This window comes from Trachemys scripta, chromosome 6 (genome assembly GCF_013100865.1).
Source record: "Trachemys scripta elegans isolate TJP31775 chromosome 6, CAS_Tse_1.0, whole genome shotgun sequence".
In the NCBI taxonomy this organism is placed as follows: domain Eukaryota; kingdom Metazoa; phylum Chordata; order Testudines; family Emydidae; genus Trachemys; species Trachemys scripta.
The window spans coordinates 73614021-73636446 of NC_048303.1; the positions used below are offsets into that span (position 1 = coordinate 73614021).

The 22426-nt window shown below is 36.2% G+C and overlaps 1 protein-coding gene across 2 annotated transcripts in view; it reads left to right on the top strand.

The window, feature by feature from the left end:
* Positions 1–21845, top strand: part of PRDM6 (PR/SET domain 6) — a 90980-nt gene extending 69135 nt beyond the window's left edge. Inside the window, exons 7-8 of one of the 2 annotated variants that reach the window (XM_034774303.1) lie at positions 8840–9016; positions 16823–21845. In XM_034774303.1, the coding sequence (XP_034630194.1) occupies positions 8840–9016; positions 16823–16937 (292 nt within the window). In that variant the 3' untranslated portion in view covers positions 16938–21845. Of the gene's footprint in view, positions 1–2194; positions 3470–8839; positions 9017–16822 lie in introns of those variants that run through there. The other variant, XM_034774304.1, reaches the window with a different exon arrangement.
* Positions 21846–22426: the final 581 nt, after the last annotated feature.

The following is a 22426-nucleotide window of genomic DNA, read 5'->3' on the forward strand; positions in this document are numbered from 1 at the left end:
TCAAAAGTCTCTTTGTCTTCCAAAGATAATATAACTTGCTGTTCAGTGGCTGTCATAGTCATTTCAGGGTTCACCTATAGTGTGCAATGTGTATGAACTTAATTAAGTACTAAGAGGTAATGAATTGGAATTTTTTGCTTAGTACTATTTTTCTTCAGAGCATGCAAACCCATAAATCGTGGAAAGCTGTCAAAAGGAAATACCTACTCCACTAGTGATGTGGAGGAAAACAGATGCCACTTATTCAATAAACTAATATCCACACAGAAGAAAAATGTTGACTAGATACCTCAGAGTCAAAGTTGGTTTGAAAGTTTGTCAATAGAGAATTTTATGGCCATGAACTGAGGATGAAATTTAGCTGAACAAGTGAATTAAAATTTCAGGTACTCTGACCAGTGGCAGAGTAGATATAATGGAACTATTATTTATGAATCAAAGCTGGTTTATTTGACAATCTTGATCGCTGGCAGCACAAAAGACAGAAATCAAATTAATTCAACTAAAAAGACTGCCCATGTTTTGTCTCTCCTTCAGCTGTGAAGAACGCTTGAGTAAAACAGCTGAATCGCCTGGAAAATCATTCTAAATGCAGCACTCAAATGCAAGTTACATTTGACAAAAATGCAATAGCAGTGTATATTGTGTGTGTTTGTGTAATAAGCATATATCCTATGCTGCTGGATAAAAACAGATGAATTTTAAAGTGTGTATGGTAGATCTAGAGTCTTAGAACTTAATCCCGAATAGAATTTTGAGAGTTGCTAAAATTTTGGATGTGTCAAAACCTTCTCAAGTTTCTGTGCCCTTTAGCAATATCTAAAGTGCACGCTGGCTCCAGCAGAAAAAAAGCATTGTCATGTTAAAAATATATATTTGTATTGAAAAATAGCTTTATTTCATACTATAAATTATGTAATTTTCTGATAGCAGCCAACTTTCAAATGCCTCCTGAGTTCCCACAATATGTAACAACCAAAACTACCAGAGAAAAATATTTTCCCAACATTGTTTGGGATTTTAGCTATACAATTCCCAACTGTATTAGTTGTGATTCACATAGCTAAAACCTCTGGCAACATTTTGAAAATATAGGAGTTAGGAGTATGGGTCAGAGTTCTTGAATTCAGATTCCAGATTTTTCTGGGTTCTCATATCCCTAACTAGAAATCACTATTATTTAAACTTATTTCATGGCCAGTCTTTCCTCCTACTATAAATGGCATTAGTAGAGCATATACCTAGCAACATAGGAATTGGAAAAGAAGTATCTTTGCTTATTTCTAGGAACACCTCTCATTTCTTAAAGTAATTTCCTGGCAACAAGAAATCAAGGTGTAAATTGCCCAGGCTTGTTTCACTGCCAGCCTTAGATACTGTATGCAACTCTTAGGATTGGAATTTCTCTCCACTATCTACTGCACCACTCTAGGCGATAAACAGCTACCTGTTTATTGTCAGAAATTTGTAAACATACCAGCCACTGCATCTTTGATGTGAGGGAAGTAGCTGTGGCTGCCTCCTCTAGCAAAGGCCTTGAGACTATCTAGTCTGGCGTTGTGTTTGTTTTGCAGGCAGCATGATTAACTATAGGTGGTCAAAGCAGGAAAAGGATCCTTGAATGTAGCTATGATCCCCACTTCAACACGTGAAATTTAAGAAATGTAAACTATTTGGGAGTTGAGAAATACAAAGAAGGAAATGACTTAAAACTTCCTTTATCTCAGAAGAAATCTGAATGAGAGTAGAGGATAAGATAAGAGTGAAAAAGGACAGAAAAAAAATGTTTTTCAATCAGCCCCTGAGAACAGAATACTATTCAGCAGGCAGAAGTTTGAAGAAATAAATATTGGATAATAGTGAACCCAAGATGAGGAGGGTCCCAAGTTCTCCCAGAAGTTTCTTTGAATTTGAGTTTAATTAAGATTTTAATGAAAGCTTATTTGCCCCTTTCATTTACTTCCCCTTTCCCACTGAGGTCTTTTTTTTTCCTGTTTGTTAAATAATGTAGAGTTTCTCTGTAGTCACTTGATGGGTGGGGAGGTAAGATCTAAATCCATTCAGATTTAACCCAGGGACCATCCAAGCCTCTGGAGTTTTTCCTTAAACTCTTGCCCAGACAGAGGCAATTTGACCCTCTATTCCTTGAACCAGGAGTCAGAAATCCCTTTTCTCTTCTGTTTTTCTGCTGCAGAAATTCCCAACAATCCCATTTGGGGGGCTCCAGAAAGGGGTAAGCAAAAGCCTTCAATCACAGTGAATCATTTTCAGACAAATATTTTCATTTATTTTTTTAAAAATCAGCAACAGTTCTTAGAATGACCAGTTTTTATTTACATCTTTCTTTTTTCTCTCTTTGATTGTCATGTACAGTATGTAGTGGTGTTAACGGAGGGAGGATGCCTGCACTTCCCAGGTGTTGCTTGTGGCCCACTTTCATATTCAATGTGTATGTGTGATATTTACTCTTGTTGATTGTCATGTATTTAAGCTGATGATTGGAGGGTAGACACTATACATGCAAGTGCGTCCTTGGTGGGTGGATTCTGGATGTTATCTGGCCCTCATGCTTTTTGTTTCCTTGAAGTATATTAATGTACGCTTTGTTTTGCTATTACAGTTCAGCAATGAATGTCTGTTTGTTTTTTTAAGGTTAAGTTGTCAATTTAATTGATGCTTTTCTCTAGGCATCATGGCTCTACCCCAGTTGGTATTTTTCTTGCAATACATTTTTCTTTGTAGGATGTGTATCTTTGGCCCTCAGTACTGTTACCCTAATTAATTAATTACTTATTTTTTAAAAACCTATAGCAACTAAACAAAAAAGAAATGCTGTGAACAATGTCTATTTCTGTTTATAGAGTGACTATGGATTATTTTGCAATTAAAGTAAATGTCATGCTAAATTGAACATTTGTTCTTGCATACTCTTTTCAAAAAGGTTTGCAGGCTTCCAGCATTTATAGTTAATAGTAGCAAAAGGTGCACAAAATGATACCACTCCCCTACTGCTTTAGAAGTTTAGAAACATATGAGCTATTTTGTTCTTTACAAAATGATGGCCCCAAAAGTCATAGAGAACTTGATTCTGTGATCCTTACTTCTACTGAGATATACGTACTCATGTTTGTAATCTTGTTGGCTGTAATGGGGCTACTCTGTTTGAATAAGTACTATTCGGTGTGAGTAAGAGTTGCAGGAGTAGGCCTATAGTTAGTAAATATAACAAAACCCATCAATCTGAGCCCTGTGAGAACTTCAAGATGTAGGCTAGTTCTTAAATGTCACTTTGCAGAATCACGTCCTCTCAGTTCAGTTAGAAGGAGACTGAGTACCCGCATTAAACCCTTTATAAATACTCATGGTGAGTAACTTCAAATGTTCCATGTGGTAGGGTCCAAGGCAACTGATTGTTTTAACTAAAGCATCCACAACTGGGCACTCCCTCTCTCATCCTGCTCCTGTGCAGGGACTATGCCAATAGCTTCTTCACCTCTCTGAAACAGTCATTTTGGGCCACTCAGAATGGCAGCTGGAGTGAATCACTGACACCCTGAGTTGCATTTCCCCCTCTCATTAACCATACAAAACAGCAGATTCCACTCCAATGCCATATCCATTCAGTTATGAAGAGGGTACTGAAACTTTGGCCCATGTCTGCAGTTCTGCTCCAAAACCACTGCCGTGTGTGTGAGAGCAATTCATGGAGTCCCTTCCCTGGAGGCAGAGAGTGCCAGCATCACAACATGCCCTGCTTTCCTTGACTCAGGTAATGTAAAAACTAAGGTGATGCCTGAATTGGAGTCTTCCATCTTCCCGTAAAGCCTTGGCAACAAACTGCTTGTTTAATGGGGAAAGCCATGGTGTCCCGCTTCCTGGCATTCTGACATCATGAAATATGTCTTTGTTTCTTCACTAGCAACAAGGCTCTACACTTAGCCTTCTGACAGTGAGAAATGCATCTGCAGCTGTATGTCAGGTTTTCTCCTATTTGCTAGTACTTATCTAGCTAAGGAAACGATGAATCTGATTCACAATTTGGCTTTGCTGATTTGACAGTATTTCAATGAAAGGTTTACAGGTATTCAAAAACTCACTGTTACAAGCAGCCCATCCTCAAAAGATTTACACTGGAGTTCTATGAGAACCATGAAGATAATGAATGAAACTGTGTGAAGAGACCCATAAAAGACCAGCTCACCATAAAAGAGAAAAATTGAGTATTTCAGTGCAAAGTAATTATGAGATTTTTTTTCAGGACTCTGATCATGCAGCCCATCATTCAAATATTTCCTGCAGTTTATGCTGGAGACAGTGTAAAGAAATGGGACACGTGTTCATATGAGCTGGATTAGTCCAGGAGTTCTGCCCTTTTGGATTCAAAAGACATGTTGCAATACCGAAGGTGTGGGCACAAGAGAAATAGATTAATTAGATCAATCTTTTACTAAAAGAAGACTGAAAAAAGTGGTTTCAAACCTATGTATTTTTGTGTTGGGGTTTATTTAAATGAGAAAACAGTAACTAAATGGTCTTATTCTAGTGCAATCTCCCCCAAAAGTTATACAATTGCTTGGATAAGCATGCATATTTTGAGTGAAATTCAGTTAAGTGCATAGGTGGTGTTTGACTTTGTGCTGATCATCCATAGAAAGTGGACAGAAAAAGGATTATTAGCACTGGGAAAAGAAAACATTCATAATGGTTTCAGCAGAATTTACACATTCAAGAGACAGGTTTAAAGTACACTGCAAAAAACAAAGTTCTTAACTATTTCTGTGATCTTGGAAAATGTAATTTGAGAATGTTGTAAACCCTCAGATGCCAGAGATTCACCCGTACTTAAAGAAATTCTTAAAAATAACTCCTTTCAGTATTATACTTTAGATGTTGAGCCCATAGCTTTTACATTCATGAGTGCACCCAGGGAGACCCTCACATGAGTAAGGGTCATCGGATTGGTCCCTAGAGGAGAGAGATTGAGGGCTCCTACACACTGATGATCTGACACTGTAGAATCTACCTATAGAAATTTGTAATCAAAGATGGGTAACAAAATGGATTTCTAGTACATGAGGCAAATGAGAGCTGTGCAATTTTGTCTGTCAGCAGAATTTGCCTCTTAGGTAGGGAGATACGCTTTCTTTGAGTTTGGGTGAGAAGATGAAGCATATAGCCTAATTTTTAAGGAGAGAGGATTGGAAGATAGGACTGCTGTGTTCTTTTTGTTGACTCTCAGTGATACCGTATGTCACTATGTACATTTCTTTAAGCTTAACTATCTTTAAAATTGGTATAATAATACCTAACTCAGAGATGTATTTGTTAGGCTTAATTAATGTTTCTAAAGCACTATGAAAGCCTTTCTGAAGTGCTACAATATAGAGATGTAAATTAATTATTATTAATTATTATTATTATATTACTTCTAGCACACAGTGATGGGGAGAAAATTCTAGGATAGATTTTTACGGAAAAATTACATTTAAAAGATTCTTAGGACCATATTTTCATACACTGATGTATATGTTTCACCTATAAACATGCATATAACAGTTTACATGCCTGCAAATGTGTATTCAGATATAGAAGAGGGTACTCTTGGTATGTACCCATTCATGCATAAAAGTAACTGCAGAGAAATTCAAATTTGCTGGAGCGTCTACTTGTATATGACCCCAAACCAACTAAGCTGTTACCCACATGGGTAACTTTAAACTTGTGGGCAGTTTATTTGACGTCAATGGCCCTACCATATGCCTAAAGTTATGCATTTGTGGAAGAGCTTTGCAAATATCTTATCCACTTTCTTTGCACTGCAGGCAGTCCCCAATATGCAGAACTGTATGAGTTTTTGAATGAGGGGTTGTGGATGGGGTCAGAACCATGTTGCAGCTTCAACCTAGGTGCCTCTTTTTGAAAATTCAGCCTATAAAGTCCACCATTTAGTATTCATTTCATGAGCCCTATTCTCTCCATGACTCTGAGAATAAGGGGGTCACCATCTTAATGTGGTTTTCCAGGGCAGAGTAAAATGATGGCACAGGAGATAACTGCTACATCAAAGACAACCCTGCTCTGAAGGTGTCCATGTACTCACCGAACCGATCATCCCTCACATTCAGTCCTTCTGCACTGCTTTCATTTTTAAAAAAACAATGTATTGATTTCTTTCTGCTAAGAAAAAAACAAACAAAAAAAACCCAACCCAAGTACAGTAAAAATGGTTACAAAACAAAACTATAATTTTTCTGCTTATTTTATTTCTTGGAAAATACCATACATTATTATAGCAGTATTCAAAAGTCATACAGTTCTGCATATTGGGAACTGCTTGCAGTTCAAATAAAGTAGGTAAGACATTTACAAATTGTCAGCTCATACATTTATGTATGCATAAATTTGTCTTCTTTTTAAAACAGGCTTTGCTTAACTTATGATTCATTTATCTAGCTCCAAAATACTTACTTGATCCCTTTCTTGATTAATCTGATTGGAGATCTGCATCATTTATGCAGATTCACACAAGGGATCAATTTATTTGGTGAAGTAACATCTTTTATAGCCATTCCTGCAAGATTTGGGTGAAAGGCAATAAAATGAGAGATAAGGGACATAAGAATAGACAATCTTCTACAAAGTTCATCATTGTGTGCATCATACAGTGTAATGCACTATGGATAATATAAAATGTAAATTTTCATTATGGTCAAGAAATCTAGTTTGAATCAATGTGGAGGCTAATGGCAACATTTTATTTGGCTTCTTAATGTTTGCTCATAACTGGTTTACTACTGTGAAGTATTTACATACAAAGAATGATGTGACTTCTCACAATGTGAAATTAATCATATTGACTGTTGTTAAAAAATAAAAGATTAATTGGTTTTATTTAGTGTCTTATTGTTTATTATGGGAGCTGTTAAAAATAGATAACCAGAGGCTAATAAACGTTAATGGTCCCTTTCACTATTAGAAAATCAATTGTTCATGGATACAGCATATCTTAATATATTATTTTTGCTTAAAAATGTTTAATCCTAAAAAAGCCTGAATTTACATATCTGTTTGATAAATAATTTCCTTATCCGTTAACAATGCATTTGAAGAAGCAGTAAAGCAGAAAAACATATTTCTCTTGTCTTCCAGCAATGGTAATTGATATACATTAGTTATCAGTGTTTATTTAAAATATATTATTTACATGCATTTATATAATTTTTAAAGAGAATAGGGGAAACAATGTTAGTATAATCATTCAGACCAGGTAACCTTTCCACAACTTTTATATGTATCTTTCAAACTTCTTTAAAAGCAGTTAGATAGATTTTCAAATGTAAGTAATTAAAATTGTATAGTATTGAGTTATTGACCAATACCAGACTATTAATCAAGCAAAAAAAAATTCTACAATCAGTGCTCAGTACTCTGAAGCACTATAAAATAATAGTATTTGTGATCAGCGATGCAAGCAGACACAATTAAGCAGCTCACTTGACAAATGAGAGGGTACACTTTATTTTGCACTTAATTGAATTGTTGTACATGCTTGGTCACCACTATCTCCTTCCCTTTAGTTTTGGTTTCTAGCTATTTGAACATACACATTTGTTAAAGAGAGAGCAATTAAGACTGTGTTGGCCATTGGCTCTAAAAAAATTCAGACAGCAAGAGTTGTGCCCTGAATTGCTGCTCTCTATAAAAATCATTAATATCCCTTAAGACATTCTTAATTTTCTTTAAAAAAAAGTTTGATAAACGGAATAGGACCTGCCACTGATTTACTTTAAATGTCATAACAGATAGAAAGCATTCCAAATATTGAAGTAGTTTACCAAATCATTTTGACATAGAGAGACTTGTGTAAAGGAGGGAAATTAAATCTATTTTGCCAAAACAGAAATTGATTTACTTTGTATATGTTTCTCAAAACACTTTTTGCCACTTTAACAAGTTAGTAATGGTATTGGTACTCAAACTATTGTCCTGTCTCATCCTTCTGTCTCTCAGCCTCTTCTTTCTACTTGAGTTCGTAGTGATGATGTTATAATTCTGAACTTGTGGCATCACAGTCAGTTCACTGCAAGAAATTAAGATGTCACAAAAACAGAATTATGATTTCATTTCAGGATCACACAAAAGGAAAATCCAGGCCAGGATGGAAAAACCTATTAATTAAATGCAAATATCTTCAATAGCAGCAAGAATACAGAAAAATAATAGGAAAAGCAAAAGCTTGTGATTGTTTTCTAAATTTGTCTCATTGTGAAAGTTCCTCTTTAAAGAGCTGGAATTTTTGGAGTGTACAAGGGATTAGAAAAAAAATATTTTCAAATGGTCATAGAAACCAATCTGGGATATACCAGTGACAAGTACAGGTAAAATTTTTAGCTAAGACTGCACTAATGCTAGAGAGGAATAGGACTTTCGGAGTCTGCTAGCATAGGGCTCAAATCCCTATGTTAGAGGGAGTTTTCATTGAATAAGGAATACGGTATTGGGCCCTTAGTTTGAGGAAACTAAAAAAATCAGACATATAATCTAATCCAGGTTTTGTGTATACCTGAAGAATACTTTATGATTATATTGGGGGTTTTGTAGGGGCCTTGTAGGATCTCTGGCAGTTTCTGCACATGGATTCTGTCCTCTAAATTTGCACAGTGATTCATGGGGGATGGGGGACTTGCATGTCTCCTACTATAGATCCAGAGATTCACATCCAGACTCCTCTTTGAAAACTAAGAAATTAATTTGAAAAAATTAGTTTGCACCACCCAAGTTGTTTTCTATTTGCTGAAATAGAAAGTAGTGATCATGTGGTGTTTCTATTGTTTTGCAGACCCTATCAGTGTGGCCACTGCTCCCAATCCTTCTCCCAACCTTCAGAGCTAAGGAACCACGTAGTCACCCATTCCAGTGACAGACCTTTCAAGTGCGGCTATTGCGGCCGTGCCTTTGCTGGTGCTACAACACTGAACAATCATATCCGGACGCATACGGGGGAAAAACCCTTTAAGTAAGTAACTGAAGCTATCAATGTTGATCAACAGTGAGCAGAGAGGGAAAGGCATAGCAGTTGTCCACCCATAACAGCCCATGGAAGAGCTTCTTTTGAAACTCAAGGTCAAGATTCCAGACAGACTCATTAGCAGTGTGACTGAAATCAGAATCAAACCAGGCATGTATGCAGATACCTAGTACATGTATGGCCCAGAGCAAATGCCTGTCATCCAATCAAAACTTGATTGTTTTAATTTAAATAGCAGTTTAACAATTGTCTCTCAATTAGAGAACCTTAGTTGAAATTGTCTGACAAACTGAAAAGGATGGGTCGAGACTGTGCTGTAACAGGCATAATATGGTTCATCCTGTTTTGTCAATACTCTGAAGTAGCTCATATACCAGTTAATTTGTAACTGTTAATCACATACAGAGAAAAATAGACTCAGGACCATTGGAAAAATACTATGTGTATCCCATGACATGACTCTAGTAAACTCATAAAAATAATTTGCAAATGCAGTGGCCATCCAAGTGAGCAGAGAAAATCAGCTGTCAGTCAAGGTGGTTTTCAATTTGCTGGAAACTTTGAATATAGTTCAACAAAATCCTTGATACAAACATTCCGAATTCAAACGTTCCTTGGGTGTTTGGAAACAAACCTTGTTTCAGATTTTTTGAATGTCACTGTCTCTATAATGGGCCAATCCCAAACCTGAAATCAGAATACACCCAAACTTGGTAGGGTTGGAAATCTAAATTTGAATTTTTGTGGCTTGGGCCCATCTTTATTTGCAAGTGCATACTTAGGACAAGTGGTTACCTGTTGTTGTAACTGTCTCTGCAGTTCTAGTGATTTACATGTAGCCATACCTTTAGTGCAGGTTTCAATGTACATGTACACAGTGAGACCTTTATTATCTACATTTCATGAAGGACTTCTTTAAGAGGTATAAATTCAGATAAAAGAGGGGATTTAACAAGATCTGCAGGCTTCTGCACTTTTGAGGCAGTACAGAAATCAGTTATCTACCTTACCTAGTTATTCACTTAAAATAAAACCCAACACTCTGCCAAGCCACAGAAATTTGTTGTTTGTTTGTGTATTTGAGAGGCTGGTGCACAGTTGGTTAATGTAGGTTCTACTTCATGCAGATAAAGGACTCTGCTCTGACCAACTCCTTACTTAATCTAGGAGGCTCTTATAGAAGAAAATGTGCATTAGTAAAAAGTGTCCCTCTCTTAGCTGAATTGAGAGACATGGATTCATATAATTTTCTGCCTGGAACCAATACCTCCCTGGGAAAAAATAACCAAACCATTCTTTTCTGTAAAATACCTGGTCTTCTTCACCTGGGGATGAGGAAATAAGGAGTTGAAGGGAGAGAGTGTCTTTCCCAGTTCACTATGTGCCCTCACTCAACATGATTTTTCTTTTCCTGTATTTTATGCCTGCCTAATGTAAGAGAGCTTCTGTCAATCACTGAACCTCCTCATAGTAAGATTCCATCAGAGTTGGCCAGCCTCCATATATGGCCACAAGAGAAGCATGGCCTCCATGTATGTGTGTGCTGGGGAATGGAAGGACAAGAATAAGAATTCTGGGCATATTCCATACAGTAGATTTTGGGGACCAGGAATAGAAAATAGGACAGCTTTGTGGATGTCAAGTCATGGAATCCTGCAGCCTCAACAATGACCCACACAGAGCCAGTATCTTGAGTGAACAGAGCCCATAGAAAGAGAGCCAAAAATAGTGCTGGCCATTAGATTGATTTTTATCTAGTTGCTGTGTAAATAGATTTTAGTAATTAATTGAAGAGGTTTCCAGGTCAAAGTGGAAAATAGATTTCTTTTAATGTTAAGGTGTTACTTATGTGTAACCTTGTTGACTCCACTTAATTTTTTTTCTTAACATCCTGTTTTTGTCATGTTTCCAATAGAGCTGTTATTTTGCCCCATTTACAATCATTAATTTTCCCCCCTTTGGTCTGGTGATTTTTTTTCTTTTCCATAATGTTCTTTGTGACAACACCACAATCTCATTCTTGAAAGAAAGTGTTTAGTTAAGTACTATGTAATTAACAGATATTCTGGGGTGTTGTTTTGTTTTTTGTTTCTTTTGTTGCTCATATTAAGACATACATGTACTTGACAATATAGTTCTGCCATTTCTTAAAGGTGAACTGCAGAGTAGCGAAATATATAAATAAATGTTTGTGTATGCGCACATGTGCACACCCTTAACTGCTTCCTTACGATGGATAAGAACAACATTGTACAATTGTCTTAGGGATTTTTTAACCTGCTTAATACAGAAACATCAGTTCTAATTTCTCTGTTTTTTGCTGAAGGTCTTTACAAGAGCTTTGGAGGACCCTGAATAGTGATGTCACATGGAGCTAAACTGGAGCTCCAACTCTCCCTGTCCCCAGATGTCAGAGGAGGGGATCCATATTCTTATGTGCTGATCCTGCAAGCTTCCCCACAAGTGCAGACCCCCGCACTCATGCGGACCAGCATGCAGGAGGGTGGGCACTAGATTATCCAGAAATCGGTTTACCCTCCCCCTCAGTTGAGGGGAGAGACAGAGCTGCAGCTTATGTACCTCACAGAGGTTTTGTAAGGATAAATACATTAAAAAGATTATCAATTACTTTGAGATCTACTGATGAAAAGGGCTATCTAAAAGATCGGTACTATTGTTTTTGTGTATCACCACCATTCAGATCCTTCCAGGTTGCTGCCAAATCTTCCACCAGAAGAAGTAATTGAGGGCTTGATACTAAAGTTAAAACAAACATAAAAAACAAAAGGAAAAAACCCCCAACACATTCTGAGGCCATTTTAAAATATCAAGGAGTAGTACATGGTTCAAAGACAATTTTTGTGGTTTTGCTTCACAATGTACTTTAAAAATATATATATTTACAAAAGGGATTTGAGCATATGCTTACTTAAAAAGTGCAAAACTAAAAAGTCCGTTGGTTTAAACTCTCCCTACTCCTAAAGGACAGACAATCATGGTAATGTAGACAGAATTTAACGTATTCTGGCTGAATAGGCTTTGGGAATATTCTTGGAATTAACAAAAGAGATAATTGACATATGTTCAGAAAGTTGCTGGTATTCCGGTGTTTTTTTAATTTTTAGGACTAAGTTACAGAACATTTTTGATTAAAATTTGAATGAAATTATTTTAAAAATATCATGGGTGTAAATTTTAAAAATGGTTTGTGTGCAATTTCACAGCTGAAATGTGCACACAAGTAACATGCATGTACAGTTAATGTGATTACATGCGCAAACCAACTAACACTCATGTAAAGGGCCAGTTAAGCATTTAACTAGCCTTTTATGAAATATTGGCCTAATACACACAGAATCACAGTGCTTATGCACATAGATTAGTTATACAACTTCATGTCCTTTTTTGCATGTAAAATTGTGTGCTAACAATTTTGAAAAAGACAAATATTTTAAAATCCCTTCACAATTTGTTTAAAAATTATTATTAAAGGGGTAGTCTGTGATTGGTTCGGTGTGGGAGAAGGTTCTTTTGCTGCAAGGTCTAGCTGTATGTGTGTGTGAGAATTTTCTATTTGCATTTCCCTATCGATTAAAAAAAAGCTAAGAGAGGTTATGTGTAATCAAAGCCCTCGCTACATTGTCTGGGCAGCAGGTCCAGTTGGAAGGGATTTCTTTCTGTCATCACAAGCTATGAACTGAGCCTCATCATTGTAATGTTTTATGTATTCTTATCTCACTGAAGTCTCCACTATGGCTCTTAATCTGGAACAAAGTTCTCAACCAAATTAAAAGGTGGGAAAAAACAGAAAATTATTGACCAAGCCACTATCTTACGTTCTACTCCCACAGTCTCTTCCAGTTCAGTGACACTAGCTAAAGATGAGTTAAAGGAACATGATGTTGCTGCTGTGACAACCACTAACAGTGACAGGGTACTGTGCAGCGAACTAGGAGAACAGTGACATGGGCACTATCTAGCCAAACAGTACTTCCTGAAAAGCCACTATGATGTCAATGCTGTTTGAGACCCTTAGAAAACCAGCCATACTATTGAGTAAAGCAAAAGTATGTACACTTTCTTCTCCCCACCCCCTTAATCAAACTAGTAAAAGAGAGAGATGTGCTGTGGATAAGGCAAGAACCTGCTACATCTTGCATATGGTGCCATTAAATATTATGGTATCATTCCTGTGCATGGGCCTGACATGAGGCCTAGGGACCACTTAAGTCCCACAAAGGGCTCTCAAATAGCTTATATGGAATTTTAGTACACGGCTCTTTTCTGCTCAGGGGTAAATGAAACCAACAATGCATTTTAGAAATAAATATTAGTGGTTGTACAGAACATCTGTCCCCTCTGATTGCACCTTCGTAGCAGGTAGTAGGAAGAATAACTACTAATAGTTACAGCCACATTATGTAATAACAAACCTTCACCTTCAAAAATAAAGATTTTGTTGAGGCTGGTCTGAAAAATCTCGTCTAAAATCTCAGAGAGAATCAGGATGGGTTATGATCTATGTGTTAACCCTTGTGAGTGATCACTGTTGAGCTGAACTATTCTCTCTCTTTCTGCAATAACTTTAAGGATCATCCGAAGAAGTGAGGTTTTTACCCACGAAAGCTTATGCCCAAATAAATCTGTTAGTCTTTAAGGTGCCACCAGACTCCTTGTTGTTTTTTAAGGAACACTTTTGCTTCCACATATACAAGATGCCGGCCACCTTCCCCGCCAATTATCAGTTTACTTAACTAGTGCACAAGATTAAACATTTGTGGCTCAATATATGCATGTATCTGTCTTTGTTGGTCCATTTGAAGAATAAAGCATACTACACCAGTTACTTTACAGAGAGTATGTGGGGAAGGACAGCCATTACAGAAAAAACCCACAGCACAATCCTGGAAACATTATTTCCTATACACTGTCCACTTTCTGTTTTTCTTTCCTTCTACATTATCCTAAGACTGTGATACTGATGGTTGTGATGGCCCACCTCATCTGTTCATATCTGGATATTTACTTACAGCTTGATCCTCCAGTGTGCTGAGCAACCTAGCCCCATACCAGCAAAACACTTGAATGTGTGTTTAATTTGAAGCATTTCAAAGTAAGCATGTGCATACCCCCATTGTTTTTAATGGGATTTAAGCATGAGTTTAAGGTTTTTGCTGAATAGGGATCGGATTACATATGCGCATAAAGTGCTTTGTTGTATACCGGGCCTTAAAGATGATCAGCCACACATACAAAATTAACATTTGTAAACAAACTGGTTCACTAAATATTTTGATATTGAAGTGATTTCTTTCCTGGTCCACATTTTTAGCAATGGACTTTTAACTTTTCAAACTGCTTTGAAGACAGTTATACCAAAAATTATTTAGGCACCTAAACAAGTAGCATGATTTTCAAAAATTGTATGTACCCTCAGCTCCTATCAACTGTAGTGGGATTTCTAGTTTATTCAACACCTCTGCAAATCAAGCCACATTGTGTGTGTCCAAACATTAATTTAGAAGTCTAATTTTACAGGCCCATGCTTGAAAAATCTTAGCCTACATATATCATATATGGAATATGTAGGTAAACACTGCTGTGTAGATCTACATAGGTCTGTATTGATCTAGAATGTATGTACAGCATAATACAAACATATACCTATAATACACACACACCGAGTCATATATCAAATAACAAAATGCAAAGTTGAGGAAATTGCAGTGACTCGTATAGCCTAAACTAATCCTGGCACCAAAACTGATTCCAGTTCCTTCATGATTTTTTATATAGATATATAATCTGCAAGTTTGTCAAGTAATGAAAAGTAGTATATTTTGACATACTAATCCAGTAACTAATCAGTTTTCTAATAAACAATCAGCAATACACTAATGTGTCATCAGCACTTCAGGAGCTCTGGAGAGAGGATGATCTGCACATAGACGTTAATGAATACACCAAAAATCATTAGGCAATCAATACTTCTGAGTTATTTTCATTGAGCTGATAATGTATCAGACCTAACGCTGACATTTTACATTTGTCAAGATCACAGTGCAGTTTTTAACAGTAGAACAGGCTGCTAAAAATATTCCCAGAAAGACAATCAAAGAAACACAATGTACGGATGTTGACGTTCTATGCTGGTACAATAGCTCAGATGAATGAATAATATCTGTGCCCTGGGTTCCTAAACATTTTTTTTTAAATTACTAACATGTAGAACATACCATAATTATGAATATATGTAAATACCTTCTTACTCTTTTTGTAAATGGCAAATCCTGTAATAAATCAGCTTCAATAATTTATATCGGTGGCTCTCAACCTTTCCAGACTACTATTCCGCTTTCAGGAGTCCGATTTGTCTTGCGTACCCCCAAGTTTCACCTCACTTAAAAACTACTTGCTTACAGAATTAGACATAAAAATACAGAAGTGTCACAGCACACTATTACTGAAAAATGACATTTTTACCATATCATTATAAAATAAATGAATTGGAATATAAATATTGTACTTATATTTCAGTGTACCGTATATAGAGCAGTATAAACAAGTTATTGGCTGAGTGAAATTTTAGTTTGTACTGACTTTGCTAGTGCTTTTTCTGTAGCCTGTTGTAAAACTAGGCAAATATCTAGATAAGTTGATGGACCCCCCAGAAGATCTCTGCATAGCCCCACGGGCATGTGTACCTCTGGTTGTGAACCATTGATTTATATCACTGAAGAGAGAAAGATGGATACAAGGTAACAGGCCATTGTTTTCCTCACTTTTTGAAGCTGGGGAATTAATTCATTATAGTGATGCTTTTATTGATGAAGATAAAACATCACACAGCTCCATTAAATTAATGGTCGTTTTATGAGTGAGCGCCTTACAGTGAAAAATCTGCTGTATTCCTAGCTCATTATACAATTATATCTAGCATTCTCAGTGCTAATTAAGAGGACACAATATGTAAAGAAGTTGATATTAGATACACAAGGGATTCTCTTTTACTAGAAGGCCAGATGACTCATTCTGAACTAGAGAAACCCCTTTTCTTTTCCCTCAAATTTCATATCTTAATTCTCGGATTATTTTGCCACACATTGTAGTTCACTGGAGAGGGGGGAAGGGTAATGAAAAGACTTAAAAGACAATGAAACACACACTGCTGATTAAGAGTTCTTCTCTCCCCCTCCCCCCAACTATATCAAATGCTGTGGATGTTTTCAGACAATTGATTAACCAAGCACTAATCCTATCAGATTGTTTAAAGTAAACCCAACTATATAGTAATAGATAAATACAGAGTTTTTCTCTTGTTATTACACTAAGCAATTATTGCTCTACAGCTTCTCTTCTTCCAATAGGTGAATTTCTTATTTTTAAATTAGCAGAAGGTGAAATTCTATTTGTCATCAATTTCTCCTCAGGGGTTATAGAGCAGAAAACTGCAGCCAAGCTGCTGCTTTGATGGCTCACTCCTAAAAATCTCTTTTTGTTCTTTATCTATTTGAACTGACAGTGATCAGAGCTACAGCAGGACAGGCCTCTCTGGAGAAATCACCTTCCCCCTGTCTATTGACAGATTCCTCTGTTCTGAATCAGACAGGCCTTGTCCCATCATAGGCATCAAGGCCTTGGAAGTAGCCACCAATTAAACCTCTTGAGCCGGTAAAATCTGAAGCCACTTTTGAGTGTCTGTTCTGATTAGACAGGATGAGACAAAGCCCATCACTCCCCGCCTCCCCGCAAGAGCAGCTCCCCAGTCTCAATTTTCTCTCTTGCCTTCACCAGGTGCGAGAGGTGTGAGAGGAGCTTCACACAAGCCACCCAGCTGAGTCGACACCAGAGGATGCCCAATGAGTGCAAGCCAATAACAGAGAGCACAGAATCAATTGAAGTGGATTAACTGATTGACTGGTTGGAATTAAACTGCAAGGAAAGTCATGATTAAATGTCATGGACACTTAAGCAAAACCAAAGATTTCCTCTGAGCAACTTTCAATCAGTCCCAGAAAACCAAAAGCAGTAATAAAATAAGTAAGATGTTAAAAGATATTGATCCTGGCATGGAAGTAAGACCAGGAAAGAGATTATTTATTTATGACTAGGGATGAGACTTATTTCAATGGACAATAACCTGGGACTGCTAACATTTCAAGTCCCACCATGTATTGCTTTATTTCTAAAAGCATTTATAATTGTTATTTAATACCAAAGCGAGGAATCTCAAGGGTTCTTCTGCCTATAGTTATGACTGCGAATGCACATGGACTTGTTTATTGTTGCACCTTTTTTTGGAGCATGATTCAAAGGACCCAGAAATAGTCCTTATATTCGGTTGGGTTGGTCTTGACATAGCTATAATAGAAATTCTTGTGTCTGAATGGTGCAATGGAAAGTGATCTAGAACCATATCTGAATCAGTGTCCAGTTCCTCAGACCAAAGGACATTTCATTTCATGGTTCCAAACTTTACATTTTTGCACACTTTTTCCATGTACATGGTTTCATTACACAATTTTGTCCTGGTACAAAGTTCCTGGAAAACCAAACAAGAAATGTTTTTCATGTCTATAGATATACAGTTGTGTAAGACTATCAGCAAGGAAAATATTGTAACACGTAGAGCTTTGAAACACAATATCACTGTTTAAAAAGAGAGAAAGTGTTTTCAGTAAAAATCTAATGTTAATAAATTCTCTATCTGAAAGTCCTACAGTGAGAAGCAAAACAAAAAGGATTAGATTTTATTTGGGAGGTTGATGTAATGATTTGTTAATCAAAAGTCTACTGTAGCCTATTTTACAGTGTCCAGATATTTGTACCTTATTGGCTCAGGTTCATTTGAAAGCAATCCCAGGTCACTTGAAACTTTCAACAAACTCTGCCAGTTTCAAGATTGTAAGAAAACCTGAATCCAGGTGTCTTGTGTGTGGCTTCATTGCAGTCACTTTAGAGATCTCTACCTAATTTTCATTCAAGCCAAGAGCTTAATGCCCATTAATGCTAAAGGGAGTTTATACACATTTACCAAGAAAAGAAGTGTCCTCATAAAGATATATAGACAATAATATAGAGTACTTAGTGTGTGCATACAGGAAAGGCTAAACACCTTCAGGCTGTATACTTTCTGAACAGGCACAGCTAATGCAATGTGATTTTATTGGCAGTTGCACACATTAGGTGAAATCCTGCCCCACTGAAGACAATGAGAATGTTGCCATTGATTCAGTAGGGCCAGGATTTTAACTGGTACTCCTTAAAGCATTCAGGATTAAAAATATATCCCTCTGGATCCAGTTCATATGTTTTTTTTAAAAGAGTAAATGTTTGTGTGTAAGTAAAGTCCTTTGTGGAGGCAAGAGTATTGGTTACATCTTACTCATCTTTAAAGCAATGCTTAGTCTCCTGAGTTGGTAGGCACTGATGCAACTGTCATATCATCTCATCAGATATTAGGCAGCATGCCCTCATCAGTTTCAATGGTGACTTCTGCTCAAAAACGAGACTGCGCAAAGCAGTGCCTCTTTAAATCAACCACCATCAAACAGGACTACTAACCTTTCTTTCCACACAGCTCTGTTGATATTTCTATGTGTTATTCTAAGATGGTAAAGAAACATGAGCGCACAGCAATCCAGAGCAGAGGTAATCAGAGAGATGCTGGATCTTGACTTCCTAACGTTATTTATAAATACAAGAGGTGAATATTGGCCTCACCGAAGTCAATGGCAATACTCCTGTTAACTTCAATGAGCCCAGGATTTCACCCAATATATGGTACACAAGCTTTCTTCAACAGCTAAATGCACATTGGGATCCCACTAGGAAAATGAGTGTCCTACCTACTTCGGAGCTTGTACTCACAGGAATGTGGGATTCCAGTGCTGGAGAGGGGAGAGTTTAGAAAAAAGGAGGCGGTATTGGCAAATGAAGGGCAATAAAATGATAGAAATACTTGTCATTTGTAGCCATGTGTTCTTCCTATCTTATTGCTGGCAATACTACACCATAACAGTTCACAGTCAAGATACTCTATTTGTCAGTTTCTATATTATTTTTCAGTGTTTCATCCACATTGGTGTGGTCTTGCATTAAGGGTTGTCTGAAGTATTCACAGCATCATTTAAAAACCTCAACAATTCTTTAAATGGGTTCAGTTTAACAAAAAAAGCCTGAATTTTCTGGGCTAATTTTCACTCAAAAATGGTCTCTTTTCAAGGATAAACCTTGACGTGTTTTAATTTCATAATTTTGTTTAATAAAAGATCAATTTTCACATTTAATATTTTAAAATGTTCTCTGTTTCATTGCAAACACTGCAATTTTAAGATAATGGGATAGAGCCAGTTCTGGGGGTCTTGCTATGTCATGGAGGCAAAATTGTAATTTTGTTTTGTGAAATTTTGTGACGAAAAACAGATTAATTCTTTTTGCCCGGTCCTAATTTTCAAGTTGTTTATAAGTATTCAGTTACAAAATCAGAAAGTAGCAGAAATATAGTAAAAAGGCATTTTCCGCTTGAGTTTTCCAGCCCTGTTTCTAGACTAAAGAAATTTGGATAAGCTTGGGTAAGAGTCTAACTTTATGGATGCTTATCCAGATTTATCCTTTGAATTATTTGAGGTTCTAGTCTAGTATTCATCTGATTTTCTATAGGATGAGAGCCACGTAACATGGATAGTTAGGTATCAAATATTACAATTTAAAGGTCAGAATTTAGGCATCATTTTATTCACAGTAGTGATTGGCTTAAGCAGCAAAGTTCAGAACTAAATCTGTATTTTCCTAACATTTGGGAGTGTTTGGATTGGGGCCATCTCTACTTTAGAAAGACCAGAACGGCTTCTAAACCTTTTAGCACACCTTTGTTGGTACCGTGATGCACACACATTATTCTAGCTTAGTAATGAAATAATCCCAATATAATGCAACGGTCCTATTCAGCACTTGAACAGAGCAAGACTCTCATCACTATTGTAAATTATGGAATTATTTCATCATAAACTGCAGAAATAAGTAGGTTTTGCATCTTAGGTGAGAAATGAGATATGCTAAACTCTGAGAGGCAAATGTGAGCTACATGTTGTATCAGCAAACTGTGATTTTGTATTATCAAGGTATTCTCTTCTTTTTCTATGAGGTGAAATCAGTGGTAGTTCAGAGCACTCAGTATCTCACAAGGTCAGGCCTATGCTTTGCAGTAGTTTTTAAGGGCCAGTTCAGAAAAGCACTTAAGCATGTACTTAAAGTTGTGCATAACTCCATTGCTGAAAAGCGATGGCCTTAATCATGTGCTTATAATTGCCGTAAAATGCTTTCTTGGATGTGGCCCAAAAGATTTGAAGACTAACTGCATTCTTTTAGGAGTTTGTTGGGATTTGTTTTTAAACATACCAGTGAAAAAGCATAATTTTTGCAGGAATTATTTTGTACTTCCAAAGGACATTTTATTCATTATGTTGTGCCTGTTTCCCAAGCACATTTTTAATTATTGCATTGTCGCTTTACTAAGGCACTTTCACAATATAGTTGGCAGCATACAAATGCAATTCAGTGCAAAAAAAATACATGATTTCAGAGTGGGTGTTTCGCTCTCAAGTTATTCAGTGCAACAGTGTGCATCTATTACAATATAGTAAATGTAAAACTGTCCTTGAGAGTATTGACAAGCTAAAACGCATCCTGAATTGAACTAAACAAAATCTAGTTTCTTTCTACTCTTACTGAATGCTGAGTGAGTTTCTTTTTGGGTATCGATGTAGTAATTATGCATTTGGGACCATTAAGGATATAATTTTATATGCTTGAACACAGTGAATTAAAACAGTAAGTAAAGTATGATTACCTCAAACAGTAATAATTATGTGCCTACCATTTCTGAATTTCTGAAACTGTTGCGATCTCCCTTTTGAAGTTTGGTAAATATGTACAAGTATAACATTCTTCCAATACTGCAAAATCCAAAATCTTTTACAATATATCTAAAATTGTATACATTTCTAATGTTCACATACACACAGAATGAAGTCTCTTTCTCTCCCTCACACACACTTCTTAGAAAAGCTTCAAGCCCCTTAAGAAATCACAGTTGACAAATAATATGAACTTTTAAAATAACAAAATGATTGTTTTCTTTTGAACAAGAACAGAGCTTTGAGCAATGTAATAATTACAGCACATTAGATACTAAAAACACAAAGGCTATGATGTGTGGATCTGTTACTTTCTTTGGTATACTTATCTCTTTTTAAAATTGTTATTTATCACTTGTATGGTGCCATTAGGGTATATGGCTGTCTGATATGTGCCAAACAGATGTGGTTTCTAAATGATAAATATTTGAAAATAAAAAAGTGATAAAAGTCCTCACTACTTTTGAAAGTTATGTATTGCTATGACTTATTTTAAATTTATCCTTAGTGCACTTTTTTGTTGCATCCAAATACCTTCTGTATATGAGTTTCCATAAAATAAAACATTTGAAATTGTGCTGTCTTTTTCCTCTGATTTGTCTCATTTTTGAAAGTTTAGACATCATCAAGCCAATCTACAAAAGGACAAATAGTCATGCAGTAAGTGTACAGTATGCTGGAAAGGTCCTTTGTTGTAATAAGAATGATAATGGCACTGTACTTAGAATGGTAAACAGCTTGCTTGCATTTTTTAAACGTCATAAAATTGCGTCTTTTTTTTTTTTTTTTACTGCAAAGGACCAATTAAGTCATGCATGTAGCTTTATTCTTGTGATATAAACTGTAAAGATTACCAGTGTTTAAATGAAAAAGGCACACATTTAAAGAAAAAACAAAAATGTAAATATATTTGATTAATAAAACATTTCTATCATTAAGTCCTATATCTCCCTTTTCCTTTGTTCATAATTATGTTTTCAAAATATTAATGGAACAGAAATACAAATAAGCTTTAAACATGCTGATGCAAAAGGTATCAAAATAACCTGAGGTGCTTTGCAATATTCTTTGTGCAATAGTTTTTATAATCCTACAGCATGGGTTCATTCTCATGCTGGATGCTGCAAACAGGATTGAGATGTCATGGCCCTGTTCCCATCCCTTTTTCTGTGGCTAGATGGTAAGAGAGAGGGATCCTCAAATTGTTTTTATGTTGTAATTTGAGGTCCGACTGTGGAAAAGTGAGAACTACTTCCCTACAATACTGTGTAGCTTGTTTTTTTATTTTAATGATACAAATAATTTTGCATTTTAACTGATTTTTCTTATTCAAATTACATGATTTTTTTTAATCTCTAAGCGCGTTAACCTTCATTATGTATTTACCTGAGCCCCAATTTACAAGGATCACCATCTAGTGGCCTGAGACAGAATTTCAGTGCTCCAAGTTTATCTGATATCTGCTCTGTCTTTTAAAATA